This window comes from Dipodomys spectabilis, unplaced genomic scaffold (genome assembly GCF_019054845.1).
Source record: "Dipodomys spectabilis isolate Male_0828 unplaced genomic scaffold, ASM1905484v1 ptg000504l, whole genome shotgun sequence".
NCBI lineage: Eukaryota > Metazoa > Chordata > Mammalia > Rodentia > Heteromyidae > Dipodomys > Dipodomys spectabilis.
Genome location: NW_024871181.1, coordinates 2,803,019 through 2,827,259, shown reverse-complemented (window position 1 = coordinate 2,827,259; position 24,241 = coordinate 2,803,019). Strand labels below are relative to the sequence as shown.

Genomic DNA, 24,241 nt, shown 5'->3' with positions numbered 1-24,241 from the left:
CCCAGGGAGCATCCGGGAGTGCTTTGACTCCTTCCTTGGGCCCAGATGAGATGGCTCCTTCCCAGAAGTTGGATGAGGACAAAGTTGTACAGGTCAGAACTGGACCCAGCCTGTGCCTGGCTGAGTCTGGCTGGAAGATGGCCTTTAAGAGGAAGAGAGGACAGGAAGAGCTCAGCCTTTTTGGGGGGGGGAGGGGCGGGAAGGGGGAGGAAGGGGAGTCAGTCGTGGAGCCTGAACTCTGGGCCTGGGCGCTGTCCTTTAGCTATTCAGCTCAAGGCTAGCGCTCTACCACTTGAGCTACAGCGCCACTTCCGGCTTTTTCTGCTTAAGTGGTGCTGAGGAATCGAACCCAGAGCCTCATGTATGCAAGACAAGCACTCTATCATTTAACCACCTTCCCAGACCAAGCTCAGCCTTTTAACAACAGATGAAGGTGGCATCTCTCTGGGCAAAAAGAGCTCTAAACAGACAGTTTCTAAATAGCCAAAAGCAATGGTAAACAAACTATGGCCCAGGACCAAACCTCAGCCTATGTGTCCTCAGGTCAAATACACTTTTCTCTTAAATTAGTTGTACCATGCTCATGTGCTCTGGTGAATAGCTCTGTTGGCCCATAGCCACGTCACTGATGTCTATACTCTGTGGCTGCTTTCCTGCCACTAGAACCTGGCCACATACATAACAGTACAAATAGGAACTGAGCATCTTTCCACCCTCACTCCAAAAGAAGGCTAGACTCTCCACTCCAGAAGTCTCATGAATTATTTTGATAATTTATGGTACTATATTTAAGTAAGGATGATTTAACTAGTAAAAAAAAAAAAAGAAGTCCCATGAGGGTGAGCAGTCTGGGCCTGACTTTCAGGTAGAGAGGAGAGAGGGGAACTGGGGACCATTCAAAGCACTCGGTGAGGTGGTGTGGACAGCAAGATGCCTTAATGGATATGCACAGAGGACAATCTGCCACCCACAGCTGGTTTCTGGGGCTCTGTGTTCCAGCTGGCATGAAAATGTCTACACAGAGCTGATGATTTGGGGCTGGGAATGTGACTTAGTGGTAGAGTGCTTGCCTAGCGTGCATGACGCCCTGGGTTCAATTCCTCAGTGCCATACAGAAAGAGCCACAAGTGGCACTATGGCTCAGTGCTAGAGTAGTAGCTTTAAGCAAAAGAAGCTCAGGGACAATGCCCAGGCCATGAGTTTCAAGCCCCAGGACTGGCAAAAAAAAAAAAAAAGGGCAAAAAAAACCCCAAGAGCTGATGTTTTCACAGCCAGAAGGAAGGAAGACAGGGGAGTGGCCCTGGGTCTTTATAAGTAGTCCTAACTATTCCCCACCCCCAAATGCAGCCCTCCTCACCCTGTAGATTTTGTAAAGTCTCCCCAAACGTCAGCGGTGGCAGCAGTGGCAGGCTTGGACTGTGGCCAGGATTCAGCAGCACTTCCTATTTGTGTCCCAAGTCCAGTGGGTAGGAAGAAAGAAGAAGAGAAGTCAGGGGCTTCTTCCCATTTGGTGACTAAATTATGAGACTTGGGGGATCAGTTCATGATTCCAGGAAGCTAAGGACAAATAAGCCATGTCTGGGGGCCATACAACACCAGTAGTGCTACATTTCCACCATAGCTCAGACCTTAGGAGCCTCAGGGGAAAAGCAGAAACGATACAAAGTGACAGCAAGTGTCATCTGTTGCACATTACTTATACCCTATGCTATTTTCAGCTATGTATACTTCGATCTGTTCAAACTTACTACCTCACATCCTGTTTTCACAAATGGAGAATGCCACCCATACTGTCTCAATCAATGGCTGGGCAGTGTATGTGCACGTGCGTGCATGCGTGCGTGCGTGTGTGTTTCATCCCAGTGATGTAAGGATAAGGAAAAATAAATAGAATCAAGCCGGGCGCTGGTGGCTCACGTCTGTAATCCTAGCTACTCAGGAGGCTGAGATATGAGGATCGTGGTTCAAAGCCAGCCCGGGCAGGAAAGACCGTGAGACTCCTATCTCCAATAAACCACCAGAAAACCGGAAGTGGCGCTGTAGCTCAAGTGGTAGAGCGCTCGCCTTGAGCTGAAGAGCTGAGGGACAGCGCCCAGGCCCAGAGTTCAAGCCCCACGACTGACAAAAAAAATAAATAAATAAATAGAATCACAGTCCAAGTTGGCCAGGGCATAAAATGAACAACCCGGCCCAGTGCCAGTGCCTCACACCTCTAATCCTAGATCTGGCTACTCAGGAGTCTGAGATTTGAGAAATCTGGTTTTAAGCCAGCACAAGCAGGTAACTCCAAAGACTCTTATCTCCAAGTAACTAGCAAAAAGCCAGAAGTGCAGGTGTGGTTCAAGTGGTAGAGCACCAGCCATGAGTGAAAAAGCTGAGTGAGAGTATGAGGTCCAGGGTTCCAAGCCCTGGTACCAACTCAAAAGAAACAAGCAAGCAAACAAGAAACAACCCAAAAGGGCACTGGCTGAATGGCTCAATTAATGTCTTCCTAGCAAGCATGAGGCCTAGAGTTCAAACCGTAATTACCACAAAAAATAAAAAGAAAAGAAAATTTCCTGGTGACAAAGCCCCTCTCCTGCCTAGGAAATTTCCCCACAGTGCTGAGGTTGAAAGCTTGACCCCAGGCAAAAGAGCCAATGTCAGATTTACAAGTACTTGAAAAAGGCTTGAACTCAGGGCCTGGGCACTATCCCTGAGCATCTTTTACTCAAGGCTGGCACTCTACCATTTGAGACACAGAGCCACTTCTGACTTTTTCTGTTTAACATGTGGTACTGTGGATCGAACCCAGAGCTTCACGCATGCTAGGCAAACACTCTACCACTAAGCCATATCCCAGAGTCAATGTGAGATTTTCTAAGAACCAAGAAAGCTTTTGTACTTGGAGGGTGGCCCAAACTGGGTGAGGAACTGGATGGAGATGGACTGGTGATAATCCTCAGCCTGGGAAGGCCAGAGCAGCACACTGGATAGGCCAACCAGGCAGGAAGTGGAAGGAAAGAGCTGGAACCCCATCACTAGTTTTAGAAATCCTGGGCCCTCCAAAGGTGTCAGCAACACAAGCCACCTGGAGCTCTCTCAGCATCCCAGCACCCAGTGACCCACTCCACACTGAGTATCCAGTACTACTTCCTGCTCACCTTGGCACACTCCATGCGACATCCATCTTCCCAGACATACAGGCATCGCCAAGTCTGAGCCCAGTCATGCTTTTCTCTCTGCCAGGAATACCAATATTTCTGCCCCAATCATCTCCTTCCTTCATAGGGCAGCTCAATGCCTCCTCCAGGAAGCTTCCCCAGTGGGAGCCTGCTGGCTTCTCATAGTCTGTGGCCCACACACTGACTCCTCACTGTCACTAGGCACAGGCAGAGTTGTATCTATATCACCCATTTAATACCCACTGAGGACCTGGACCTGCCTTCTCTGACTTCACAGCAAACAGAGGGGAAGAGAGAACCTCCAGTGTGTGCAGGATCTATGTCTGACACATACAGGGTCAAAGTGACAAGTCAGAAAGGGTGAAGGAGGGAAGCCCTGGGCCACTACCACTACCGAGGAGAAGAGTCAGCAGTTGCCCAGTACTGACCTGAACCAGGCTGGATGAGCGAGCCTCCTGTAGACAGCTGCTCCCCGGAGGGTGGGATGAGGGTAGAGGCCTTGCCTCCAGGGGGAGGGGGAAGCAGGCTCAGACCTCCTGTGCTGGCAGGCCGTGCTCGGGGAGTCCCAGCTGCTCCTTCCTTCTTCTTTATGTTCTAAAGGGAAGAGAGCATGCTGTAATCAGAGAGCTCTACAGGAAAGCCAAGGGAACTCCAACCCCAACAACCACAGAGCAAAAAGTGGTCCTATCTACACCTTGCTGTCATAAGCAGCATCCAGTGTGTCACAATTCCAGGCCTATCACTGATATGGCTCATTAAAAAAACCAAGCACCTAGGTGGGCACTGGTTTCACTGGGCACTGGTTTCACATGCCTATAATCCTAGCTACTCAGGAGGCTGAGATATGAGGAGGATCGTGATTCTGCCTAGGCAGGATAGTCGGTGAGACTCTTATCTCCAATTAACCACCAGAGGAAAAAAAAATACGGAAGTGGTACTGTGGCTCAAGTAGTAGAGTGCTCATCTTGTGCTGAAGAGCTCAGGGACAGTGCCCAGGCCCAGTGTTCAAGCCCCACAACCAGAAAAAAATAAAAATAAACAGCACCTGCATTGGTGGCTCATACCTGCAATCCTAGCTTCTCAGGAAACTGAAATCTAAGGGCCATGGTTCAAGGCCAGCCTGGGCTGGAAAGTCTGTGAAACTCTTATGTCCAATTAACTATCAAAAAAAGAGCCAGAAGTGAAGCTGTGGCTCAAGTGGTAGAGTACTAGCCTTGAGAAAAAGTTCAGGGACAGCATCCAGACTCACGAGTTCAAGCCTCAGGACTAGCAAAACACAAAAACAAAAAACCCAGCACCTGATTCTATCCCTGAGGAAATGCATATCAATGTAAAATGATCCAATATTACACACCCACCAGAATGGCTGAAGCATCAAGTATTGAGTATGGGGAAAAAAGCTTGAGCCAGGCTTCAGTGCTCTAAATCTTTGCTACTCAGGAGGCTGAGAACTGAGGATCAAGGTTCAAAGCCAGAGTGGGCTGACAAATCCAAGAGAATCTTATCTTGAATCAACAGCAAAATGCAGGAAGTAGAGGTGTGGTTCAAGTAGAAGAGCACCAGCCTTGATCAAAAAAACTAAGCAAGAGCACAAGGCAGAGTTCAAGTCCTAGTATTGACACCAAAAAAAGAAATCTATGAAGTGCAACATGGAAACTCATGACATAGACCCAACAGCAATGCATGCGCATGCGCACCACAAGACACCAACACTGGTGGCAGCAGGAAACCACCCAAATGTCCATCTTCAAACAGATGCCCTGGATGCACCCGCACAGCAGCGACAATGAACAAGCCCCTGCAGCAGCACAACTGCCTCTCTAGTAATAAATACACTAACTCCTCTGCTTCTGGATCTAGGGGAAGTGTCTAGGCCTTTCAGGTTGTGGGGCTTGAACTCAGGGCCTGGGTGTTGTCCTTGAGTGTTTTTGCTCAAGACCAGCACTATACCACTTTAAGCCATAGCTCCACTTCTGGTTTTCTGTGGTTAATTGGAAATAAGAGTCTCATGGATCTTTCCTTCCCAGGCTGGCTCTGGACCATCATCCTCAGATTTTAGCATCCCGAGTAGCTAGGTTTACAAGTGTGAGCCATCTGCACCTGGCTAGATTCAGTTCTTTATAGTTCAATTTTGGCTGGGCATAGTGGTACACACCTGTAATCACAGCATCCAGGAGGCTGAGGCAGGAGGACTGAAGAGTTCCAGGCAAGCCTGGAATAGATACATAGCAAGCAAGATCTTGTCTCAAAATAATAAATAAATAACCTGGGTGCCAGTGGCTCAGGTCTGTAATCCTACTGAGTTCTGAGGATTGCATTTAAAAGCCAGCAGGGGCAGAAAAATCCGTAAGACTTTTTTGGGGTCAGTTGTGGGGGCTTATGCCCAGGACCCTAAGTATATGACCCCTGAGCTCTTTTTTCTCAGTGCTAGCACTCTACCACTTTGAGCCACAGTCCCATTTCCAGTTTTTAAGTGGTTAATTGGAAATAAGAATTTCATGGGGACTTTTTTGCCCAGACTGGCTTTGAACCACTATTCTCAGACCTCAGCCTCCTGAGTAGCTAGGTTTATAGGTGTAAGGCACCAGCTCCTGGCTTATGAGATTCTTTTTTTTTTTTCTTGGTCGGTCGTGGGGCTTGAACTCTGGGCTTGGGCACTGTCCCTCAGCTCTTCAGCTCAAGGCGAGCGCTCTACCACTTGAGCTACAGCACCACTTCCGGTTTTCTGGTGGTTTATTGGAGATAGGAGTCTCAGGGTCTCTCTTGCCCGGGCTGGTTTTGAACCGCGATCCTCAGATCTCAGCCTCCTGAGTAGCTAGGATTACAGGCATGAGCCACCAGCGCCCAGCTGGCTTATGAGATTCTTATCTCCAACTAATCACCAAAAATCTGCAAGTGGACCTGTGGATCATATGGTAGAATACTAGCCTCAAGCTGAAAAAACTCAAGGACAGCACTCAGACTCTGAGGTTCAAGCCCAGGACTGACAAAATAAATAAAATTATAAAATAAATTCCTGGGAGATAACGAGGGAAGAAGCAACACCAACACTTCAAAAAGAAATGTACTCATGGCACTAGTGCCTCATGCCTGTAATCCTAGCTACTCAGGAGGCTGAGATCTGAAGATTGTAGTTCAAAGCCGGACCAGACAGGGAAGTTCTTATCTCTAGTTAACTACCACAAAACCAGAGTAGAGCAGTGGCTCAAAGTGATAGACAGCTAGCCTTAGGGGAAAAAAGTTCGGAGACAGTGCCCAGGCCCTGAGTTCTAGCCCTATGACTGACCAAAAAAGAAAAAAAGAAATGTAGGAAATTGATAGACTTATGTAACTGTAACCCTCTGTGTATCACCTTTATAATAACAATTAAAATAACTGAGTTCTCCGTTATGGTTTTTTACTTTTCTGTGTATTAGACTTCAAAAACAAAACAACACTTGAAAAGCAAAGCATTGAGCTAGACACCAGCCCGAGTCACACAGATGAAGGCAACAAGGGTCTCCCATGAGCACAGCAGCAGCGTCAGTGAAGCCCTCAGCATGCATCCAGCTGGCCATTTTCTTCCACACCTATGACCTAGGCTAAGTCCCTTTGCCTCCCTGTGCCTCAGTATCCTTGTTCTGTCTTCTAGAAGGAAGGGGTGTTCAATTCACAGGAGAAAGGCCTGAGAACACTACCTGGCCCATAGCTGATGCTCATTACATGTTAGTTTCCTCCAAGCAAGAGAAAGAGTCATATCCCAACCAGTCCACTGGATTGGATTTGTACTTTCTCCAAGAGCCAGTTAGCCAACTTCAAGGTCCCAAATCATCACCAGCATGAAGCAGAAAAGAGGAAAAAGAATGGTGAGGAAAGAAGAAGAGCATTACTTTAGAGTTTCAAACTTCTTCAAAAACAAACCCATCTGGTCCTTGGTTCCCTCACATGACGACTTCATCTCCCCATTCCACCCTCGCAGCCAGGTAAAGGCAAACCTTGGCAGTTCAGCTCCCCCAACCTGTTCCTATTCTGGAAAGGCTAGATGCAGAAAGTAGACCCAGGCAGCCAGAACACCACCACCAGCCAAAGTTGCCCAGGCCTCCCAGCCCAGAGCACTCACAAAGTTTCCTTACAGGAGGCACAAGGCCCAGGCACAGCTTGAGATGAGCACATGACCTTCCCAAGGCACTAATAGCCAGGACAGGAACACCAGCTCTGGTGGCAAGTGACAGATGCTCTGTTTCCACTCAGAGGCCGTGTGTAGGCTGTTCCCTCTGCTAAGCAGCTCCTAGGCCCTCACTCCCCACTCCCCGCAGGTGACTCCTTCCAAGAAGCCTTCCCTGGGCCCTCACATCAGGGCATCCCTTAGGCACAGAACCTCTCCTGCCATGCTGTGATCAGCAGGGCAGGGGCTTTGTGCACCTGGCACAAGGCAACTGCTCAGTAAACTGTAACTACACTGACAGCTCTGACTTTTTGAGGAGTTAGGGGCTCTGGGGTGGGTATCACCAGTGTCACCTGCCCAGGGCCAAGGGGCCAAGGGGCCAAGGGAGGGTGAGACTCACTGCGATGTTGATCTTGATGGTCTGGCCCTCCTTGAAGCCCAGGTCCAACTTGGGGCCTTCATCTGGGTTCTGGGCTTGTTTTGCAAACTCACACTGCTGTTTCACCCACCTGGGGAGGAACAAGAAGGAAAAGTGAGAAAGGCACAGCCTTGTGTCCATTTATTCTCTCTGTTCAGCGAGGACACTTTGCAGGCTGGCTTTGGAGTCAGCAATTAAGATTCCACCTGCAACCCTAAGCAGCTGCAGACTAACTGGCTTCCTTGCCATGATGATGGCTGGGATCCAAAGGTCTGAAAAATGAGTCCCAGACCAGAAGGTCCCAGCTGTGGCCTCCAGGAAGCTGAGAGCCCTCCCTTTCCTCTCCTTCTCTTGATACAGTCTGCACACTCTGCCTCCAACTGCTGCCCACTCTACCACCTCAACATTCACTCAGGGTGAGACAGGAGATGCCCAGAAGCAGAGAGCATACAATGCCACCTAGCACTGCCTACTTGCTGGCAGTCAGAGGCGGAGTCTTGCAGAGGGCAGAGGAGCACTTTACTGCCTGTCTTTTCACACACAAAAAACACCAGGGACTCCAAGTGGCACTCAGGAGCTCCTGGGTCCCTGACTGCTGAGGGCTGGTGGGGAAGTGATGTGGCACCTTGAGGGCTGAGGCAGATGACTGGAATGGCAGACACCTTTGGAAAAGGAGAGTTGGAAGCAGTGATAAGGACTGGTGAGAGGGAAGGAGTCGAGTCAGGAGGACTGGGCTTTTCTGAGGCCTTGCTATCAGACAAGCTCAGTCATGGGTGTCCTCCTTGGAAATGGCTTCCCAGAAAAGGAAGGAGGATGGAGGCATCACGGGTCTCTGGGAACACTTACTTGAAATGGTCCTGTAATGCTACATTGAAGTCAAAGGCATCCCCTCGGTCCACGAAGCCAATCCCAATAAATGCCCGTCGCCCTGGGAACAACATGTGATCAGCCCCACTTTTTCCAGGACACTGCTACCAGAGTGCCACCCAGACCCATGCGTACCAGTTCCATCTTCAATGCGGACGACGAAGTACCTGCTGGAATCGGTCACGCTCTCCACAGCTGAGCCTGGAAACTGATCCACTGGTGCCTGAGCAAAGAGCTCCCCTGAAAGCACAAGCTGGGCTGAGCCTGGTATTCCCAACGCACTACTAAAACGCCTGTCCCTCTGCAAAGCATCTTAACAAAGCTGGGGTAGGTTGGCACAATCTTCCTCTGGGATCCCAATCAAATCTATTTTTTTTTCTTTTTTCCTTTTTTTGGGGGCCAGTTCTGGCCTTGAACTTTGGGCTTAGGCTGGCACAGGTGACCCCAGGCCCAGATAAGAGCAAGCACCTGAAGCACGACTGCAAGAGAGGCCTGTGAGCCACAGGAGAGGGGGACGTTTTAGACCTACAGAAGACTCCAAAGCTGACAGGCATGGGTAACGCCCCTGTCTCAAAATATAAACAAAACAAACAAAAACAACCTTCTAAAGCAGCTGTGTGACCCCAATCTCAGGGACTGACCAAGCCCAGCCCTCCAGTTTCCGTGCGACACTGCCGACTGGCTCCCTCCTCACAGTGTTCATCTCCTCTGATATGGTTAAGGCTTTCTGTGTGCTGTGTTAGCTCAGACTGGCTTTGAATTCCTCATCTTATCTCAGCCTGAGTGCTGGGATTACAGCTGTGTAACCCCACACCTGACTTCACCAAACATTTTCAACTGAGTCTTGAGGTTCAGAAGTGACTGAGTCATCAAGCTGAACTAAACCCTCGATTCCAGCCACTGGTCAGTGTATCCACTTGCAGTCTGGCACACTGAGGCCTGGCCCACCTGGATGCCTTGGGCTGGGCAAAGATTCCCAGCCAGGAGCTCACTTCCTCACGTGAGACACTTGGCTTGTCACAATCTAGGTAATGGGAAGGCAGAGGCCAGGGATGCTAAGTGTCTTCCACACTGGACCTAGCAGCTGTGGATGTCAACAGTGTGGCAGTAAGAAGCACTGGCCAGCAATGACAAGGGTCAAATCCACATGAAGAGTACCTTAGAGAGGGTCCTCCAGCCATGCCCAGCCCTCAGTGGTGGCTGACATGTTAGAGCTCCAACATTCCCAGAAAACAAGAGGTTTGGTGATAGCCTTGACACCACATAAATGTCTGAAAAGTCCCTAGCTAGCCACAACACTATCTCCTCTGTTCTCTGCAGCCAAGAGGTACCTTGTCAACACTGCATTCACAAAGCAATTGGATAAATATCTGCTCAATTCCTACTTCCACTGACCCCATGGGAGAGGTATTAGTGTGACCTCATTTCAACAATAAAGAAGCCAAGGAAGACTCCAGAGGTAATGTGGCTCACCCAAGACCCAACAACTCAGAAGCCTTAGTTATGACAAGATGCCAGCTCTGCCTCTGTATCGCTGCACTTCCTTCTGCTCTACAATAGGAAACTTCTACATATTAAGAGAAAAAAATAAAGGACAGAGGACTATGGCATATGTCTGAGCAGGCATTATGTTCAATCCCAATCAAACAACAACTGGGGTCAGAAGCTGAGAGGTTCCAGAAGCACTGCCCTCCATTGCTCCCTGAAGCACTGGCAGCCCAGGATTTCTGGGTAGGTTATCCCAGAGTTAGAACCCTCAGCTGATCCCAAGATAGCCCACCGGACCTATCTTCCCTTCACAGAAAGAGCTGAGTCTGAGCTGAGCACCAGTGGCTCATGCCTATCATCCTAACTACTCAGAAGGCTGAGTTCAAAGCCAGCCAGGGCAGGAAAGTCAGTGAGACTCTTATTTCCAATTAGTCACAGAAAAAGCTGGAGGGAGTGGTAAAGTGCTAGCCTTGAACAAAAAGCTCAGGGACAGTGCCCAGGCCCAGAGTTCAAGCCCAGAGAGAGAGAGAGAGAGAGAGAGAGAGAGAGAGAGAGAGGAAAGAGAGGGGAGGGAGGGAGGGGAAGGGGGGAGGAAGGGAGGGAGGAAGAGAAAAAGAGAAGAAAAAAAAGAGAAGAGAGAAGGGAAAAGAGAAGGAAGGAAGGAAAGAAGGAGAGAGAAAGAAGGGAGGGAGGGAGGGAGGGAGGGAGGGAGGGAGGGAGGGAGGGAGGGAGGGAGGGAGGGAGGGAGGGAGGGAGGGAGGGAAAAGAAAAAAAGAAAGAGCTAAGCCTGACAGATCCCAGCTTTCAGTTATCAGGTATGGCCAGTCCTGGGGAGTTAGGGTTTAGTTGATAAACATAATTCTTCTTTTTTTTTTTTTTTTTTGGTCGGTTGTGGGGCCTGAACTCTGGGCCTGGGTGCTGTCCCCTCAACTCTTCAGCTCAAGGCTAGTGCTCTACCACTTGAGCCACAGTGCCACTTCAGGCTTTTTCTGTTTATGTGGTGCTGAGGAATGGAACTCAGGGCTTCGTGCATGCAAGGCAAGCACTCTACCACTGAGCCACCTTCCCAGCCAATAAACATAATTCTTAGGAGGAAGCAGGGCTCAGTGGCAGGGTATTATGTGGCTCCACCCTTCAAGGCCCTTTTTCTTTTTCTTTTTTGAGTCCAGTCGTGGGGTCTGAACTCTGAGCCTGGGCGCTGTCCCTCAGCTCTTCAGCTCAAGGCTAGCACTCTACCACTTGGGCCACAGCGCCACTTCCAGCTTTTTCCTTTTTGCTTATGTGGTGCTAAGGAATCGAACCCAGGGCCTCAGGCATGCAAGGCAAGCGCTCTACCACTGAGCCACCTTCCCAGCCCCTCAAGGCCCTTTTTCTAGGGCCCAATTAGGCCACTAGTTTAAGGACCCTCAAAAGGAAAAAGTTCTTGACAAGAAATACTCTTTTTTATACCTGAGGCTAGTTTTTTCTAGGACCAAGGCTGGGGAATGGAGGTAGCTGGACGTTCCACATGATCTGATCTAGGACAGTGTCCCTAACCCTGGCCTGGCCCTCTTCTTTCAAGTGGGAGGTTTGGCACTTCAGCCCAACACAGGCTCCTCTGCCTTTACCTGAGGTCTTGTCCTCCAGCTTGATGTAGGCCACCTGTCCTTTTGCAGTGATGCGCAGCCGGCCACTCCATGACGGCTGATCCAGCTGCCACTCCGAGGCCCTAAGGAGACAGAAACCACTGAGCCTCTGCCCAAGGCTCCTCTCCACTCCTGTAGAATCAGGGGGTGACAATGGAAAGGCTGCTTGTTCTAGACCAGAGCTAGCAGACCTTGTCTGTAAAGGGAAAGACAGGAAATAACTTTGGCTTTTAGGCCACATAGCTGTCACTAGGCAACTGTGGTGATGTAGAACCAATTAGACAACATGCATGTATACTGGTATTTTAAGCAAATATTTTTACTGAGTGTGGTCCTATTTCAATAAAACCGTACAGACACAAAAACCTACTTTAAAATGTAAAATTAATTCTGAGCCCGTGAGCCACTCAAACAAGGAGTTGCAGCCTGCAGACTATCAATCTTCTCCCAAGTATGTTTCTTCCACTTTCCTTTCTGTGGAGGAAGCATGGGGGTGAGTGGACAGTTTCTGTTTATAGCACTGCCGGGCTATGGGGACCAGAGTGCTGGCTGGAAGCACTAAGACCATTGGAGGAAAAGTAAGAGTAAGTTATCATATGTAGGGAAAAGGAGAGCAATGATGTCCTCAGTGAGAAAAGTGAGGTTTAGGAAATTCATCCTCAAATGTATCCTAGGCAAAAAGAAACCATAGACCTACTACAGCAATGGCCTCTTTTCACTTTTTTTTTTCTTCTTTTTTTGCCTGTCATGGGGCCTGAACTCTGGGCCTGGGTGCTGTCCTTTAGCTCTTCAACTTAAGGTGAGTGCTCTACCACTTGAGCCATATTGCTTCTTCTGGCTTTTTCTGCTTATGTGGTGCTAAGGAATTGAACCCAGGGCCTCATGCATGCAAGGCAAGCACTCTACCACTTAGCCATCTTCCCAGCCCTCTTTTCACTCTTTTAAGGCAGTAACTTCAATTCTACTTCAAAGAAGCAGGTCAGTAAAATCCCTAAACAACAAGGCCAGCGGGTGTTTCCAGGAACCTTTTTTTTTCTTGGAAGTTGCTAAGCAGATACCAGTTTTCAAGAACTCTGGAGGCAGGTTGTTTTGAAAGCCCCTCAATTCACCAGGCAGCAACTGAGTTTCAGTTCCTCTTCCTGGGGCAACAGACCTCAAAGTCAGGGAAAGAGGGGCTCTGAGGCTGAAGAGCAATTTCCTCAAGCCAAACCAACTCCTGCTGACACTTGCTAACCTTGCTCTCTATAAAGTAAGAGCAAGCAAGCTGGCACTGGTGACTCATGCCTGCAATCCTAGCTATTCAGGAGGCTGAGACCTGAGGATCAAGGCTGGAAACCAGCCCAGGCAGGAAAGTCCAGCCCAGGAAGGAAAATCTCTGATAATCTTTTTTTTTTTTGGTCAGTCATGGGCATGAACTCAGGGCCTGGGTGCTCAGCTCTTCGGTTCAAGACTAGCACTCTACCACCTGAGCCACGGCGCCACTTCTGGCCTTTTCTGCTTATATGGTGCTGAGGAATCGAACCCAGGGCCTTATGCATGCAAGGCAAGCACTCTACCACTGAGCCACCTTCCCAGCTCAATCTTTCAGAATCTTAATCTCCAATTAATCACCAGTAAACAAGTAGTGGATCAGTGGCTTAAGTGGTAGAGTGCTAGCCTTGAGCACAAATGCTCAAAGATAGTACACAGGCACACTGAGTTCAAGCCCTAGGACCTGTACTAGTGTGTATGTGTATGCACGCACACACGCACACACACACACAGAGGAAGCAATCCCAGTTCTCTCAAGACTCAATAGAGAGGGGTTAATAACCATCCTTGGATTGGTAGACACATCTACAATCTGACAACAAAACTCCAATGCGTTTTTAATAGGTTTTTGTTTTATTTGTTTTTTGGCCAGTCCTGGGTCTTGAACTCAGGGCCTGGGTATTGACTCTGAACTTCTTTTGCTCGAGGCTAGCACTCTACCATTTGAGCCACAGTACCACTTCCAGCTTTTTCTGTTTATGCGGCACTGAGGAATTAAACTCAGGGCTTCATGCATGCTAGGCAAGCACTCTTATCACTAAGCCACATTCCTAGGCCTCAAATGCATGTTACTGTTGTTTTCATGCTACTTTTAAATTACCTCCTGTATCCAGTTATTTACTAGTTGTTATTTACTAGAAAATTTGCTGAGTCTATGTTCACATAACTGCAAAGAAACAAGTGGACAGATGTGCGGACACTGCCTTATACTTGCTGTGCAGGTCAATCCAGTATCACTGGGGACACACATTCCTCCTAGAGCCACCCAACCACCAACCAGCACCAAAGGCGATATGCCAGGTTGTCTGCGTACTTCCTTTTCATCTCATTTGGAGGCAATAAAACACACGGTTCAAAGGGTTGTAGCACTATATAATACGAGACTCTAACTCTCCTCTACGGCAGATTCCTGTGTTCCAGAAATAACCATATGTTTACAAGCAGGAGTGTTTACACCTCAAACGAAGATTACCCCAGGTAAGTGTGGATGGGCTGGAGGAGCTATTTCAGGGTATGAGCATCAAGGGTGAAATCAGAAGGGAGCTAGGCAGGGAAAGGGGAACTAGGCAGGTAAGGGGAAGTGGGTACGAAAGGGGGAGCTAGCAGGAAAGGAGGACCGAGGCAAGAAAAAGGGGAGCTAAGGAGGAAAAAGAGAAGCTAGGCAGGAAAAGAGGAGCCAGACAGGGAGAAAGGGAGCCAGACAGAAGAAAATAAAAAGGGGGGGAAACTAGGCAGGAAACGGGGAGCCAGGCAGGAAAGGGGGAAGCTAGACAGGGAAAGGGGAAATGTAAAAATAGGCAGGAAATGGGGGCGCCAGAAGAGAGGAGCTGGGCGAGAAAGTGCCCCTGGTTCTGGCCATAGGCTGGCCGCCTCCTGGCCCGCTGGGGTTAAGGATCTCCAAGGATCCCTCCCAGGCCGTCGGTTAGCGCTGAGCGAGACTGGCCTGCGGCCTGACCTCGGTCAAACTCAGGGCACCAGCGGCCAACGGAGGTCCCGGCGCTGGGCCTCAGCCAGCGGCTGCCCCGCCGCCGGCGTCTCGGGCGGGCGGACTGGGGACCTGACCTGACCTCCCCGGCTCCTACCCTGGCTGCACAGGGCCGTCCCGGGCGCCCGCAGTGGGTGTGGGGGGGATTTTAAGTCGGGGAGAGCGGAAGGTCACCTGTAGCCACGGTTGGTGGCTCGCGGTGGGATGCGGTAGACGTGGACCTCCGGCTTCACACAGAGAACCGACTCGTACTCGTCCTCCTCCATCGCGACGCAGGGACCCTACCGGACTTCCGGCCTCGTCTCCGCCCCCTTCTACAATCCCACCCCCTCGGGGCCGGAAGCGGCCCTACTCTATGACTACAACTAGGAGAGAGCGGCTGTTTACGAGCTTCCTCGATGCGCGCCCTCTGCTGGGTGGCCTGACTCAAGACATGCGGTGGATGGACTGGCGCTCCCGTGCGGAGGACCAGAGTGAGCTGGGGGCCTCTGTCCTCCTCCCAGGCACTCCCGGCTGCAGGACGGGCCCTCGCTTAACCAGACCCAGGGTCTTGTTGGATGTAGCTGGTCCCACCGCCCCGCTCTTAAGCTTGGGGACTAGTTAACTGCGATGCAAAGATAGAGCTGACCCTGCCTCCACTCCCTGCACATCTTGCTTGCATCTCTCCTCTCCCCAGCTGTCCTTCTTACTCTGCTCCCTTCCTCCCATATTGAGTCTTTCTCTAGAGAAATCACCCGCAGCCCCCTCCATGATTTGTAACCTACTCACAGGCTCAGGGCCTTGGATTTCTCTAGGGATTACGATGTCTCATCATGGTCAAGTTCTCAAAAATCCACTTCATTCCAACAGTATTTATACAGCATCCTCCACAAAGTGTAGGCCTCATATGAGCTGCCCCTGATTGCAATTCTGAGACTCTCTGAATAATGCCCACCTGTCTCCTCTTCCTACCTAGCCTAGTTTTCTTTTATTGCAGTAAAACAAAAAACTTACCATGGGGTTTTTGTGTCTGTATTTGTGTGTGCTTGAAATTGAAACCAGAACCTTGGGCATGCTAAGCATGTACTCTACCACTGAACAATACCCTCAGACATTAAAAAAAATGTTTTTCAGGGCTAGGAAGGTGGCTCAGTGGTAGAGCGCTTGCCTGGCATGCATAAGGTCCTGGGTTCAATTCCTTAGCACCACATAAGCAGAAAAAACCAGAAGTGGCACTGTGGCTCAAGTGGTAGAGCGCTAGCCTTGAGCTGGAGAGCTGAGGGACAGTGCCCAGGCCCAGAATTGAGGTCCCACAACTGGCAAAAAAAAAAAAAATGTTTTTCAGTTGTATAACTTTTTTTTTTTAATTGTGAAAATACCGTACAGAGGGGTTACAATTACATGGGCAAGGTAATGAGTGCATTTCTTATCAAGCATTGTTGCCTCCTCCTTTGTTTCCCCTTCCCATCCCTTCCCATCTTCCCCCCTCACCTTCCTCCTCTTGTATAACTTTTTTTATGTTTGTTTTTATTTTGACAGAACTAGGGTTTGAATGCAGAACCTTGTGCTTGCTATGCTTATGTGAGCCATACTCTCAGCCCTTTTTGTTTTGTTTTTCAGATAGGGTCTTATACATTTTGCCCCAGCTGGCCTCACACCAGGATCCTCTGACCCATGACTTCTGGTAGCTAGGGGCCATAAGTATCTGTTACCACCACTGGTTCACTTTTCAGATAGGATTGTATTAACTTTTTTGCTCAGGCTGATCTTAAACTATAATCCTCAAGCACTTGACCTTTAACAAAGGCTCTATGTAGCCCAGTCTAGACAATAACTCAAGATCCTCTTACTTGTGTCTAACTGCTAGGATTACAGGCAGGCACCACCATACTTACACACCTTCAGCCATTTGAACTTTTATCTTTTTGTCAGTTGTGGGGCTTGAACTCTAGACCTTGGCACTGTCCCTCAGCTCTTCAGCTCAAGGCGAGCGCTCTACCACTTGAGCCCCAACACCACTTTGGGCTTTTTCTGTGTATGTGGTCATGAGGAATCAAACCCAGGGCTTCATGCATGCTAGGCAAGCACATTAAGCCACATTCCCAGCCCTAGTGTTTGTTGTGTCTACTTTATTTCCTCCTCATGTTTTCAAGGCTCATTAATGGTATAGCATGGATCAGAACGTCATTCTTTTTAGTGGTTGAATAATATTCCATTGTGTGTCTAAATTACATTTTGCTGATGTTTGTGGATGGAAATTTAGGATGTTATCATTTTTGTCCATTTTGAATAATGCTACTGTAAACATCAGTGCAAACACTTGTTCAAGCTCTTATTTTTAATTCTCCTGAGCAGCTACCTAGGAGAGGATGGGTCATCCTGATAGTCATGTTATTTCTGTTTAGCTTTTCAAGGAATCTCTAAACAGTTTTCCACAGTGGTCACATTATTTTCCCTTCCTACCAGAAATGTTCCAGGGTTCTAATTTTTCTATATCTTTGTCCACACTGGTTACTTTCCATGGCTTTATATATACACATATACATATATACATATAGCATCATAATATGTATTAAGCTATACTCTTTGTGTGTGTGTGTGTGTGTGTGTGTGTGTGTGTGTGTGTGTGTGTGTGTCTATCTGTGTTGGTACTGAGGCTTGAACTCAGGCCTAGGTACTATCCTTTAGCTTTTTTGCCCAAGACTGGCACTCCATTCCTTGAGCCAGATCTACTTCTGGCTTTTTGCTAGCTAGGCGGAGATAAAAGTCTCACAGACTTCTTTCCTGAGCTGGCTTCAAACCATATGTTAGAGTATTCTTTTTTTTTCTTTTCCTTTCTTTTTTCTTTTCTTTTTTTTTTTTTTTTTTGTGGGTTGTGGGGCTTGACCTCTGGGCCTGGGCGCTGTCCCTCATCTCTTCAACTCAAGGCTAGCACTCTACCTCTGGAGCCACAGCACCACTTCTAGTTTTCTGAGTGGTTTATTGGAGATAAGAGTCTCACAGACTTTCCTGCTCCAGCTGGCTTTGAATGTGATCCTCAGGTCTCAGCCTCCTGAGTAGCTAGGATTACAGGCATGAGCTACCAGCACCTGGCTGTTAGAGTATTTTAGACTTTGCCAGAAAACCATCTAGGTACAAAGAACAAAGAAAAGGTTTGTTGCCAGGAAAGGGGCCGGCAAGACCCCTTCTCACAAGGGAGAAGTGAGAAGCACCACAGGCTATTGTCTAGATTGCTTAGGAGGGGCAAGAAGGGGCTAGGATGTGGGGACCCTGGTGTGGACAAGAGGGCCAGGGACTCTGCCATAGTGGACTAGGACTTAGGGCTGCTGCTTAAGTAGTAAAGGGCCCTGCAGCTGCCCAGACCTGAAGGTCACTCTAAGGGGCTCTTATTGCCTTATATGGTGGTAGCTGCCCCAGAGAAGTGCCATCCCAAAGTAGAGGGGATTGGAGGCTGATTATTTACTGCCTTTACTACATAGCCTAGTGTTACCTAAGAAAGGAGCGTGCTAAGCTGTGGAAAGGGGAAGGGGCATGCTAAGCTATGGGAAGGGAGCTCATTAGGCTAACACTGTCCTTAGTAGCTAGGATTATAGTCATGAGCCATCAGCACCTGGATTTTGCTGGTTAACTGGAGATAAATATCTCAGGAACTTTCTTGACCTGACTAGCTTTCAACTATGATCCTAAGACCTCAGCCAGGATTATAGGCATGAGCCACTAGGTCATGAGCCACCTAAGTCTGACCTCTCATTTTATTTTATTTATGTTATTACTTATTAGCCAGTCCTGGGGCTTAAACTCAGGGCTTGGTATTATCCCTGAGTTTTTTTCTGCTCAAGGCTAGTGCTCTACCATTTAAGCCATAGCACCACTTCTGGCTTTTTCTGAGGAGTTTATTAGAGAAAAGAGTCTCATGGACTTTTCTTTTTGGTTGTGGGGCTTGAACTCTGGGCCTGGGCACTATCTCTCTTCAGCTCAAGGCTAGCACTCTACCACTTGAGCCACAGTGCCACTTCCAGTTTTCTGGTGGATTATTGGAGATAAGAGTCTCACGGACTTTTCTTGCTGTGGCGGCTTTGAACCGTGATCCTCAGATCTCAGCCTCCTGAATAGCTAGGATTACAGTTGTGAGTCACTGGCACCAGGCTCTCATGGACTTTTCTAGGCTAGCTTTGAACCTCTATCCTCGTAAGTAGCTAAGATTACAGGCATAAGCCACCAGCACCAGGCTGACTTCTCATTCTGAATTTTCATGTGCAGTGATCTCAGTTCTAAGGTCGTTTTTGCTCTTGACTGTCCACTATGAGGAAGAAATTGAGAAATAACCCATGAGAGTTCTTTCCCCTGGTCTTTCGATCCTTCCTTCTTTTCTTTTTTTCCTTTTTTCTTTTTTTTTTTTGGCCAACCCTGGGGCATGAACTCAGGGCCTGAACACTGTCCCTAGCTCAAGGCTAGCACTCTATCACTTGAGCCATAGCACCACTTCTGACTTTTTCTGTTTATGTGGTAATGAGGAATTGAACCTAGGGCTTCAGTCATGCTAGGCAAGCACTCTACCACTAAGCCACATTCTCAGCCCCCCTTCCTTATTTTCCAATGATCTTAGAGTGGCAAAGACAGATCTCCAGTGGGAGGGTGGGATAAGGAGAAAGAATGGAGAGAGGGCTCACTCCACCCAGAAAAAATCTGTCCATTCATTTTGTCCTCATTCTTCCAACGTGTCTGCTGTCCTGCTAGGCTGTGAACTTCTTTAGGGCAGCACCAGGCCTCTGCCACCTTTAGGTCCTGTATTCAGCAGCACAGGGCCTGGCCTGGTGGAGTAAGTGCTCTGAATGAATGGATGAATGGATTCATGTGTGTGCGCATGCACCACTGCCTACGTTCCAAAGCCACTTGGCATTTGGGGAGCAAGAAGCCATGCACTTTCTCCCTCTGACATCCAGGATAGATATATTCTGAAGAGCAGGGGAAATAGGGCATCCTAGGAGCAGAGCACATGGGTCCAGGTAGGCAGAAGACTGGCTCTCAGGATGCAAACACTGGGACAGTGTCCACCATCAGCACACAGACCCATCACTTCTGTCCTGGAAGCCAAGCAGCATGAAGACATGGTGACTGTTTGGGGCCTTGCAATGCAGCTGCCACAGGCAAAAAGTCTTCCTTCCCATATAGTACTTGTCCTACCAAGTCTTACAAGGTGCTCAGAGCACTTTCTCATCCAGTCAGCCTTACAAAGATGGGCATCAACAGGCTGGGAATGTGGCTCAGTGGTAGAGTGTTTGCCTAGCATGCAGGACGCACTGGGTTCAATTCCTCACTAGCACATAAACCGAAAAAGCCAGGCGTGGTAGAGTGCTAAGCTTGAGCAAAAGCAGCTCAGGGACAGTACCCTGAGTTCACACCCCAGGACTGGCAAAACACACACACATACACACACACACACAGACACACAGACACACACACACACACACACAGATGGGCATTGAGCACCTACCAAGTGCTAGAGTTATTGAAATGAAGTCTCCTTCCAGCTCCTGGAGCCCACAGATAGAGAAATGTGGAAAAGTCAGGTATAGGTGGCTCAAGACTGTTGAGGTTGAAATCTGCGGATTACAGTTCAAAGGCAGCCCTGGCAGGAAAGTCTGTAAGATTCATCTCCAATTAACCAGTAAACAGCCAGAAGTGGAACTGTGGCTCAAATGGTAGAGCACAAGCCTTGAGCAAAATGTAGCCCAGGAACACAGCGCCCAAGCCCTGCATTCCAGCCCAAGACCAGCATGTAAAAGAAAAAGAAGAGAGCTGGGTGCCAGTGGCTCACACCTGTAATTCTAGCTACTTAGGAGGCTGAGATCTGAGGATCGCAGTTCAAAGCCAGCCCGGGCAGGAAAGTCTGTGAGACTCTTATCTCCAATAAACCACTCAGAAAACTGGAAGTGGTGCTGTGGCTCAAGAGGTAGAGTGCTAATCTTGAGCTGAAGAGAGGGACAGTGCCCAGGCCCTGAATTCAAATCTCAGTGCTGGGAGAGAGAGAGAGTGTGTGTATATGCCAAGTGTTGTTGGCTTATACCTGTAATCCTAGCTACTCAGGAGGCTGAGATCGGAGGATTCCAGTTTGAAGCCAGCCAGGATAGTAAACTCTGTGAGGCTCTTTATCTCCAATTAATCACAAGAAAAAGCTGGAAGTGGAGCTATGGCTCAAGTGGTACTGTGCTAGCCTTGAGCAAAAAGAGTCCAGGAACAGCACCCAAGCTGAGTTCAAACCCCAGGACTGGCAAGAAAGAAATAAAGAGGGATAGGATTGTGCTTAGTGGTAGAGTGCTTGCCTAGCATTCATGAAGTCCTGGGTTCAATTCCTCAGTACTACATACACAGAAAAAGCCGGAAGTAGCGCAGTGGCTCAAGTGGTAGAGTGCTAACCTTGAGCAAAAGAAGCTTAGGGACAGTGCTCAGGCCCTGAGTTCAAGCCCCAGGACTGGCAAAAAATAAAAAGAGAGAGAGAAAGAGAGGAAGGGAGGGAGGAAGGGAAAAAGAGAAGAAGGGAGAGAGGAGGGAAAGAAGGAAGGAAGGAAGGAAGGAAAAGGAAGCAGAAACCAGCCATTTTCCATGCAGAATGGCAGGTACTAGGGTAGAAGATTGCTCCATCCAGGGACCAAGAGAAGAGGTTTCACTTAGTCTAGGCCTGTGAGAATCTCAGGGAGAGGCTGCCTTGCCATAGTAGCCCCTGTGAGGTAGGCAAAGCAACCATTGTCACCCTCATTATGTGAGCAAGGCAGTGGCAGGCTTAGGGAAGGTGTCACGACCTTATCACTGGAGCAGACCAGACAGTCCCTGCCTTATGCCCTAACCACATGGCTGACATTCCCAAAAGACATTTCTAAGCCTCTGCTGCTACAAATAACTGGCCTACCATCAACTCTCCTCATCTCCATTAACTTACATACAACAGAATTGAATAGGCAGAGCACGGGCTCGGGAGAGACCCCATCTCATGTGACAGGAGTGAACGAGGCATGCAAGTCTCCCTGAAATTTATCCAGCTGCTTTCTGGGTAAGTCCTGAGCCAAGGAGGGGATTTGACATAAGTGGATTTTTATTGATAGCTTTAAAAAATACATATTGATTAGATTTCTTTCTCTGCTGTGTTTTCTTGACATCATAGATATTTCTGTGAGAAATGCCACTAATTATTTTTTTTCTTTTTTTTGTTGGTCATGGGGCTTGAACTCTGGGCCTGTGCACTGTCCCTCAGCTTTTCAGCTCAAGGTGAGTGCTCTACCACTTGAGCCATAGCTCAAATTAATTAGAGGTGAGAGTCTCATGGACTTTCCTGCCCAGGCTGGCTTTGAACCGGGATCCTCAGATCTCAGCCTCCTGAGTAGCTAGGATTACAGGCGTGAGCCACCAGTGCCCAGCCCACTAATTCTTACATAGGTGAACCAGTTATAAAAGGGTCAATACAGGCTGAGTACTGGCAGATCCTTTTGCTTGTTACCCTAGCTACTCAAAAGGCTGAGATCTGAGGATTGTAGTTTGAAGCCAGCCCAGGCAGGAAAGTCCATGACACTCTCACCTCTAATTAACTACCAAAAAGCCAGAAGTAAGCTGTGGCTCAAGTGGTAGAATACTAGCCTTGACCAAAAAAACTTGGGGTCAGTGCCCAGGTTCTAAGTTCAAGTCCCAGGACCAGCAAAAGCAAAAAGGATCAATACCAAAACAACCTTGAAAAGTAAGTCTCTGGGGGGGGGCTCATTATCTTGCCCATGTAATTGTAACCCCTCTGTACAGTATGTTCACAAAAAATAAAAAAAATAAAAAAAAATAAAAAAAAAAGAAAAGTAAGTCTCTGAACTGAGAGAGATCCAGGGAAGGGTGGCATTGTCCAAAACAAAAAGCAACAACAAAAATGTTGTCTTTACCTGACTTATGTACTTATATAACTATAACCCCTCTGTACATCACCTTTTTTATATTTTGTCAGTCCTTGGTCTTGAACTCAGGGCCTGGGAACTGTCCCTGAGTTTCTTTTTATTTATTTTTATTTATTTTTATTTATTTATTTATTTATTTATTTTGTCGGTCGTGGGGCTTGAACTCTGGGCCTGAGCTCTGTCCCTCAGCTCTTCAGCTCAAGGCAAGTACTCTACCACTTGAGCTACAGCGCCACTTCCGGTTTTCTGGTGGCTTATTGGAGATAGGAGTCTCACAGTCTTTCCTGCCTGGGCTGGCTTTGAACCGTGATCCTTAGATCTCAGCCTCCTGAGTAGCTAGGATTACAGGCGTGAGCCACCAGCACCCCGCTCCCTGAGCTTCTTTTACTCAAGGCTAACACTCTACCACTAGAGCCACAGCGCCACTTCCAGGCTTTTTCTGTGTATGTGGTGCTAAGGAATCGAACCCAGGACTTCATGCATGCAAGGCAAGCACCTACCACTCTACCATATTCCCAGCCCATACATCACCTTTATAATAACAATAAAAAAATAAAAATTAGGGCTGGGAATGTGGCACTCTACTACTTGAGTCACAGCTCTACTTCTGGCTTTTGGAGGGTTAATTGGAGATAGTCTCATGGACTTTTTGGCCTGTGATGACTTTGAAGTGTGATATGAGCATCTTTTTTTTTGCCAGTCCTGGGGCTTGAACTCAGGGCCTGGGCACTGTCCCTGAGCTTCTTTTGCTCAAGGCTCTAGCACTCTACCATTGAGCCACAGCACCACTTCTGGCTCTGTTTATGTGGTACTGAGGAATGGAACCCAGGGTTTCATGCATACTAGGCCAGCACTCTACTATTAAGCCACATTCCCAGCCCAATATGAACATCTTGTGTAGCTAGGATTATGGGCTTGAGGCACGGGCACCTGGTTAAGAAAGAACAGTCTTTCAAACAGTGGTGCTGGGGTTCGTTTCCTAGATGGGAAAGATCCTTGTCTCACATCCTGAACAAAATTAATCCTGGTTTAAGAATTGTGGTTCAAGGGGCTGGGAAGGTGGCTCAGTGGTAGAGCGCTTGCCTTGCATGCATGAGGCCCTGGGTTCGATTCCTCAGCACCACATAAGCAGGAAAAAAAAAAAAAAGCTGGAAGTGGTGCTATGGCTCAAGTGGTAGCGCGCTAGCCTTGAGCTGAAGAGCTGAGGGCCAGCGCCCAGGCCCAGAGTTCAGGCCCCATGTCCAGACCAAAAAAAAAGAGGACTTGAATCTAGAATGTATGTACTAACAGCATTTCCTATGCCATAATAAAACCAATAAAAACAAAGGCTCTGAATAGACATTTTTCCAAAGAAGCTATCCAGATTAGTGATAATCACATGAGAAATGTCAATATCATTAGTCACCAGGGAAATGCAAAGCAATTCTGCAAGATACTTTAGACCTACTTGCTTGTCTACACTAAGAAAAGACTGACAGTTAGTTCCCAGTGTTGGAGAGGATGTGGAAAAGTTATAATAATCATGTGATGCCAGAATTAAAAAGTTACACTGGGCCAGGCACCAGTGGCTCACACCTGTAATCCTAACTACTCAGGAGGCTGAGATCTGAGA

The 24,241-nt window shown here is 48.2% G+C and overlaps 1 protein-coding gene across 1 annotated transcript; it reads right to left on the bottom strand.

The window, feature by feature from the left end:
* On the bottom strand, positions 1-15,017 carry Necap2 (NECAP endocytosis associated 2). Its single transcript, XM_042669762.1, has 8 exons — positions 14,897-15,017; positions 11,689-11,789; positions 8,729-8,833; positions 8,573-8,654; positions 7,709-7,817; positions 3,593-3,758; positions 1,358-1,442; positions 1-142 (listed from the first exon to the last, which is right to left on the bottom strand). Exons 1-8 carry the CDS (start codon positions 14,986-14,988, stop codon positions 94-96), a joined length of 789 nt encoding a protein of 262 aa, XP_042525696.1. The 5' UTR covers positions 14,989-15,017; the 3' UTR covers positions 1-93.
* Positions 15,018-24,241: the final 9,224 nt, after the last annotated feature.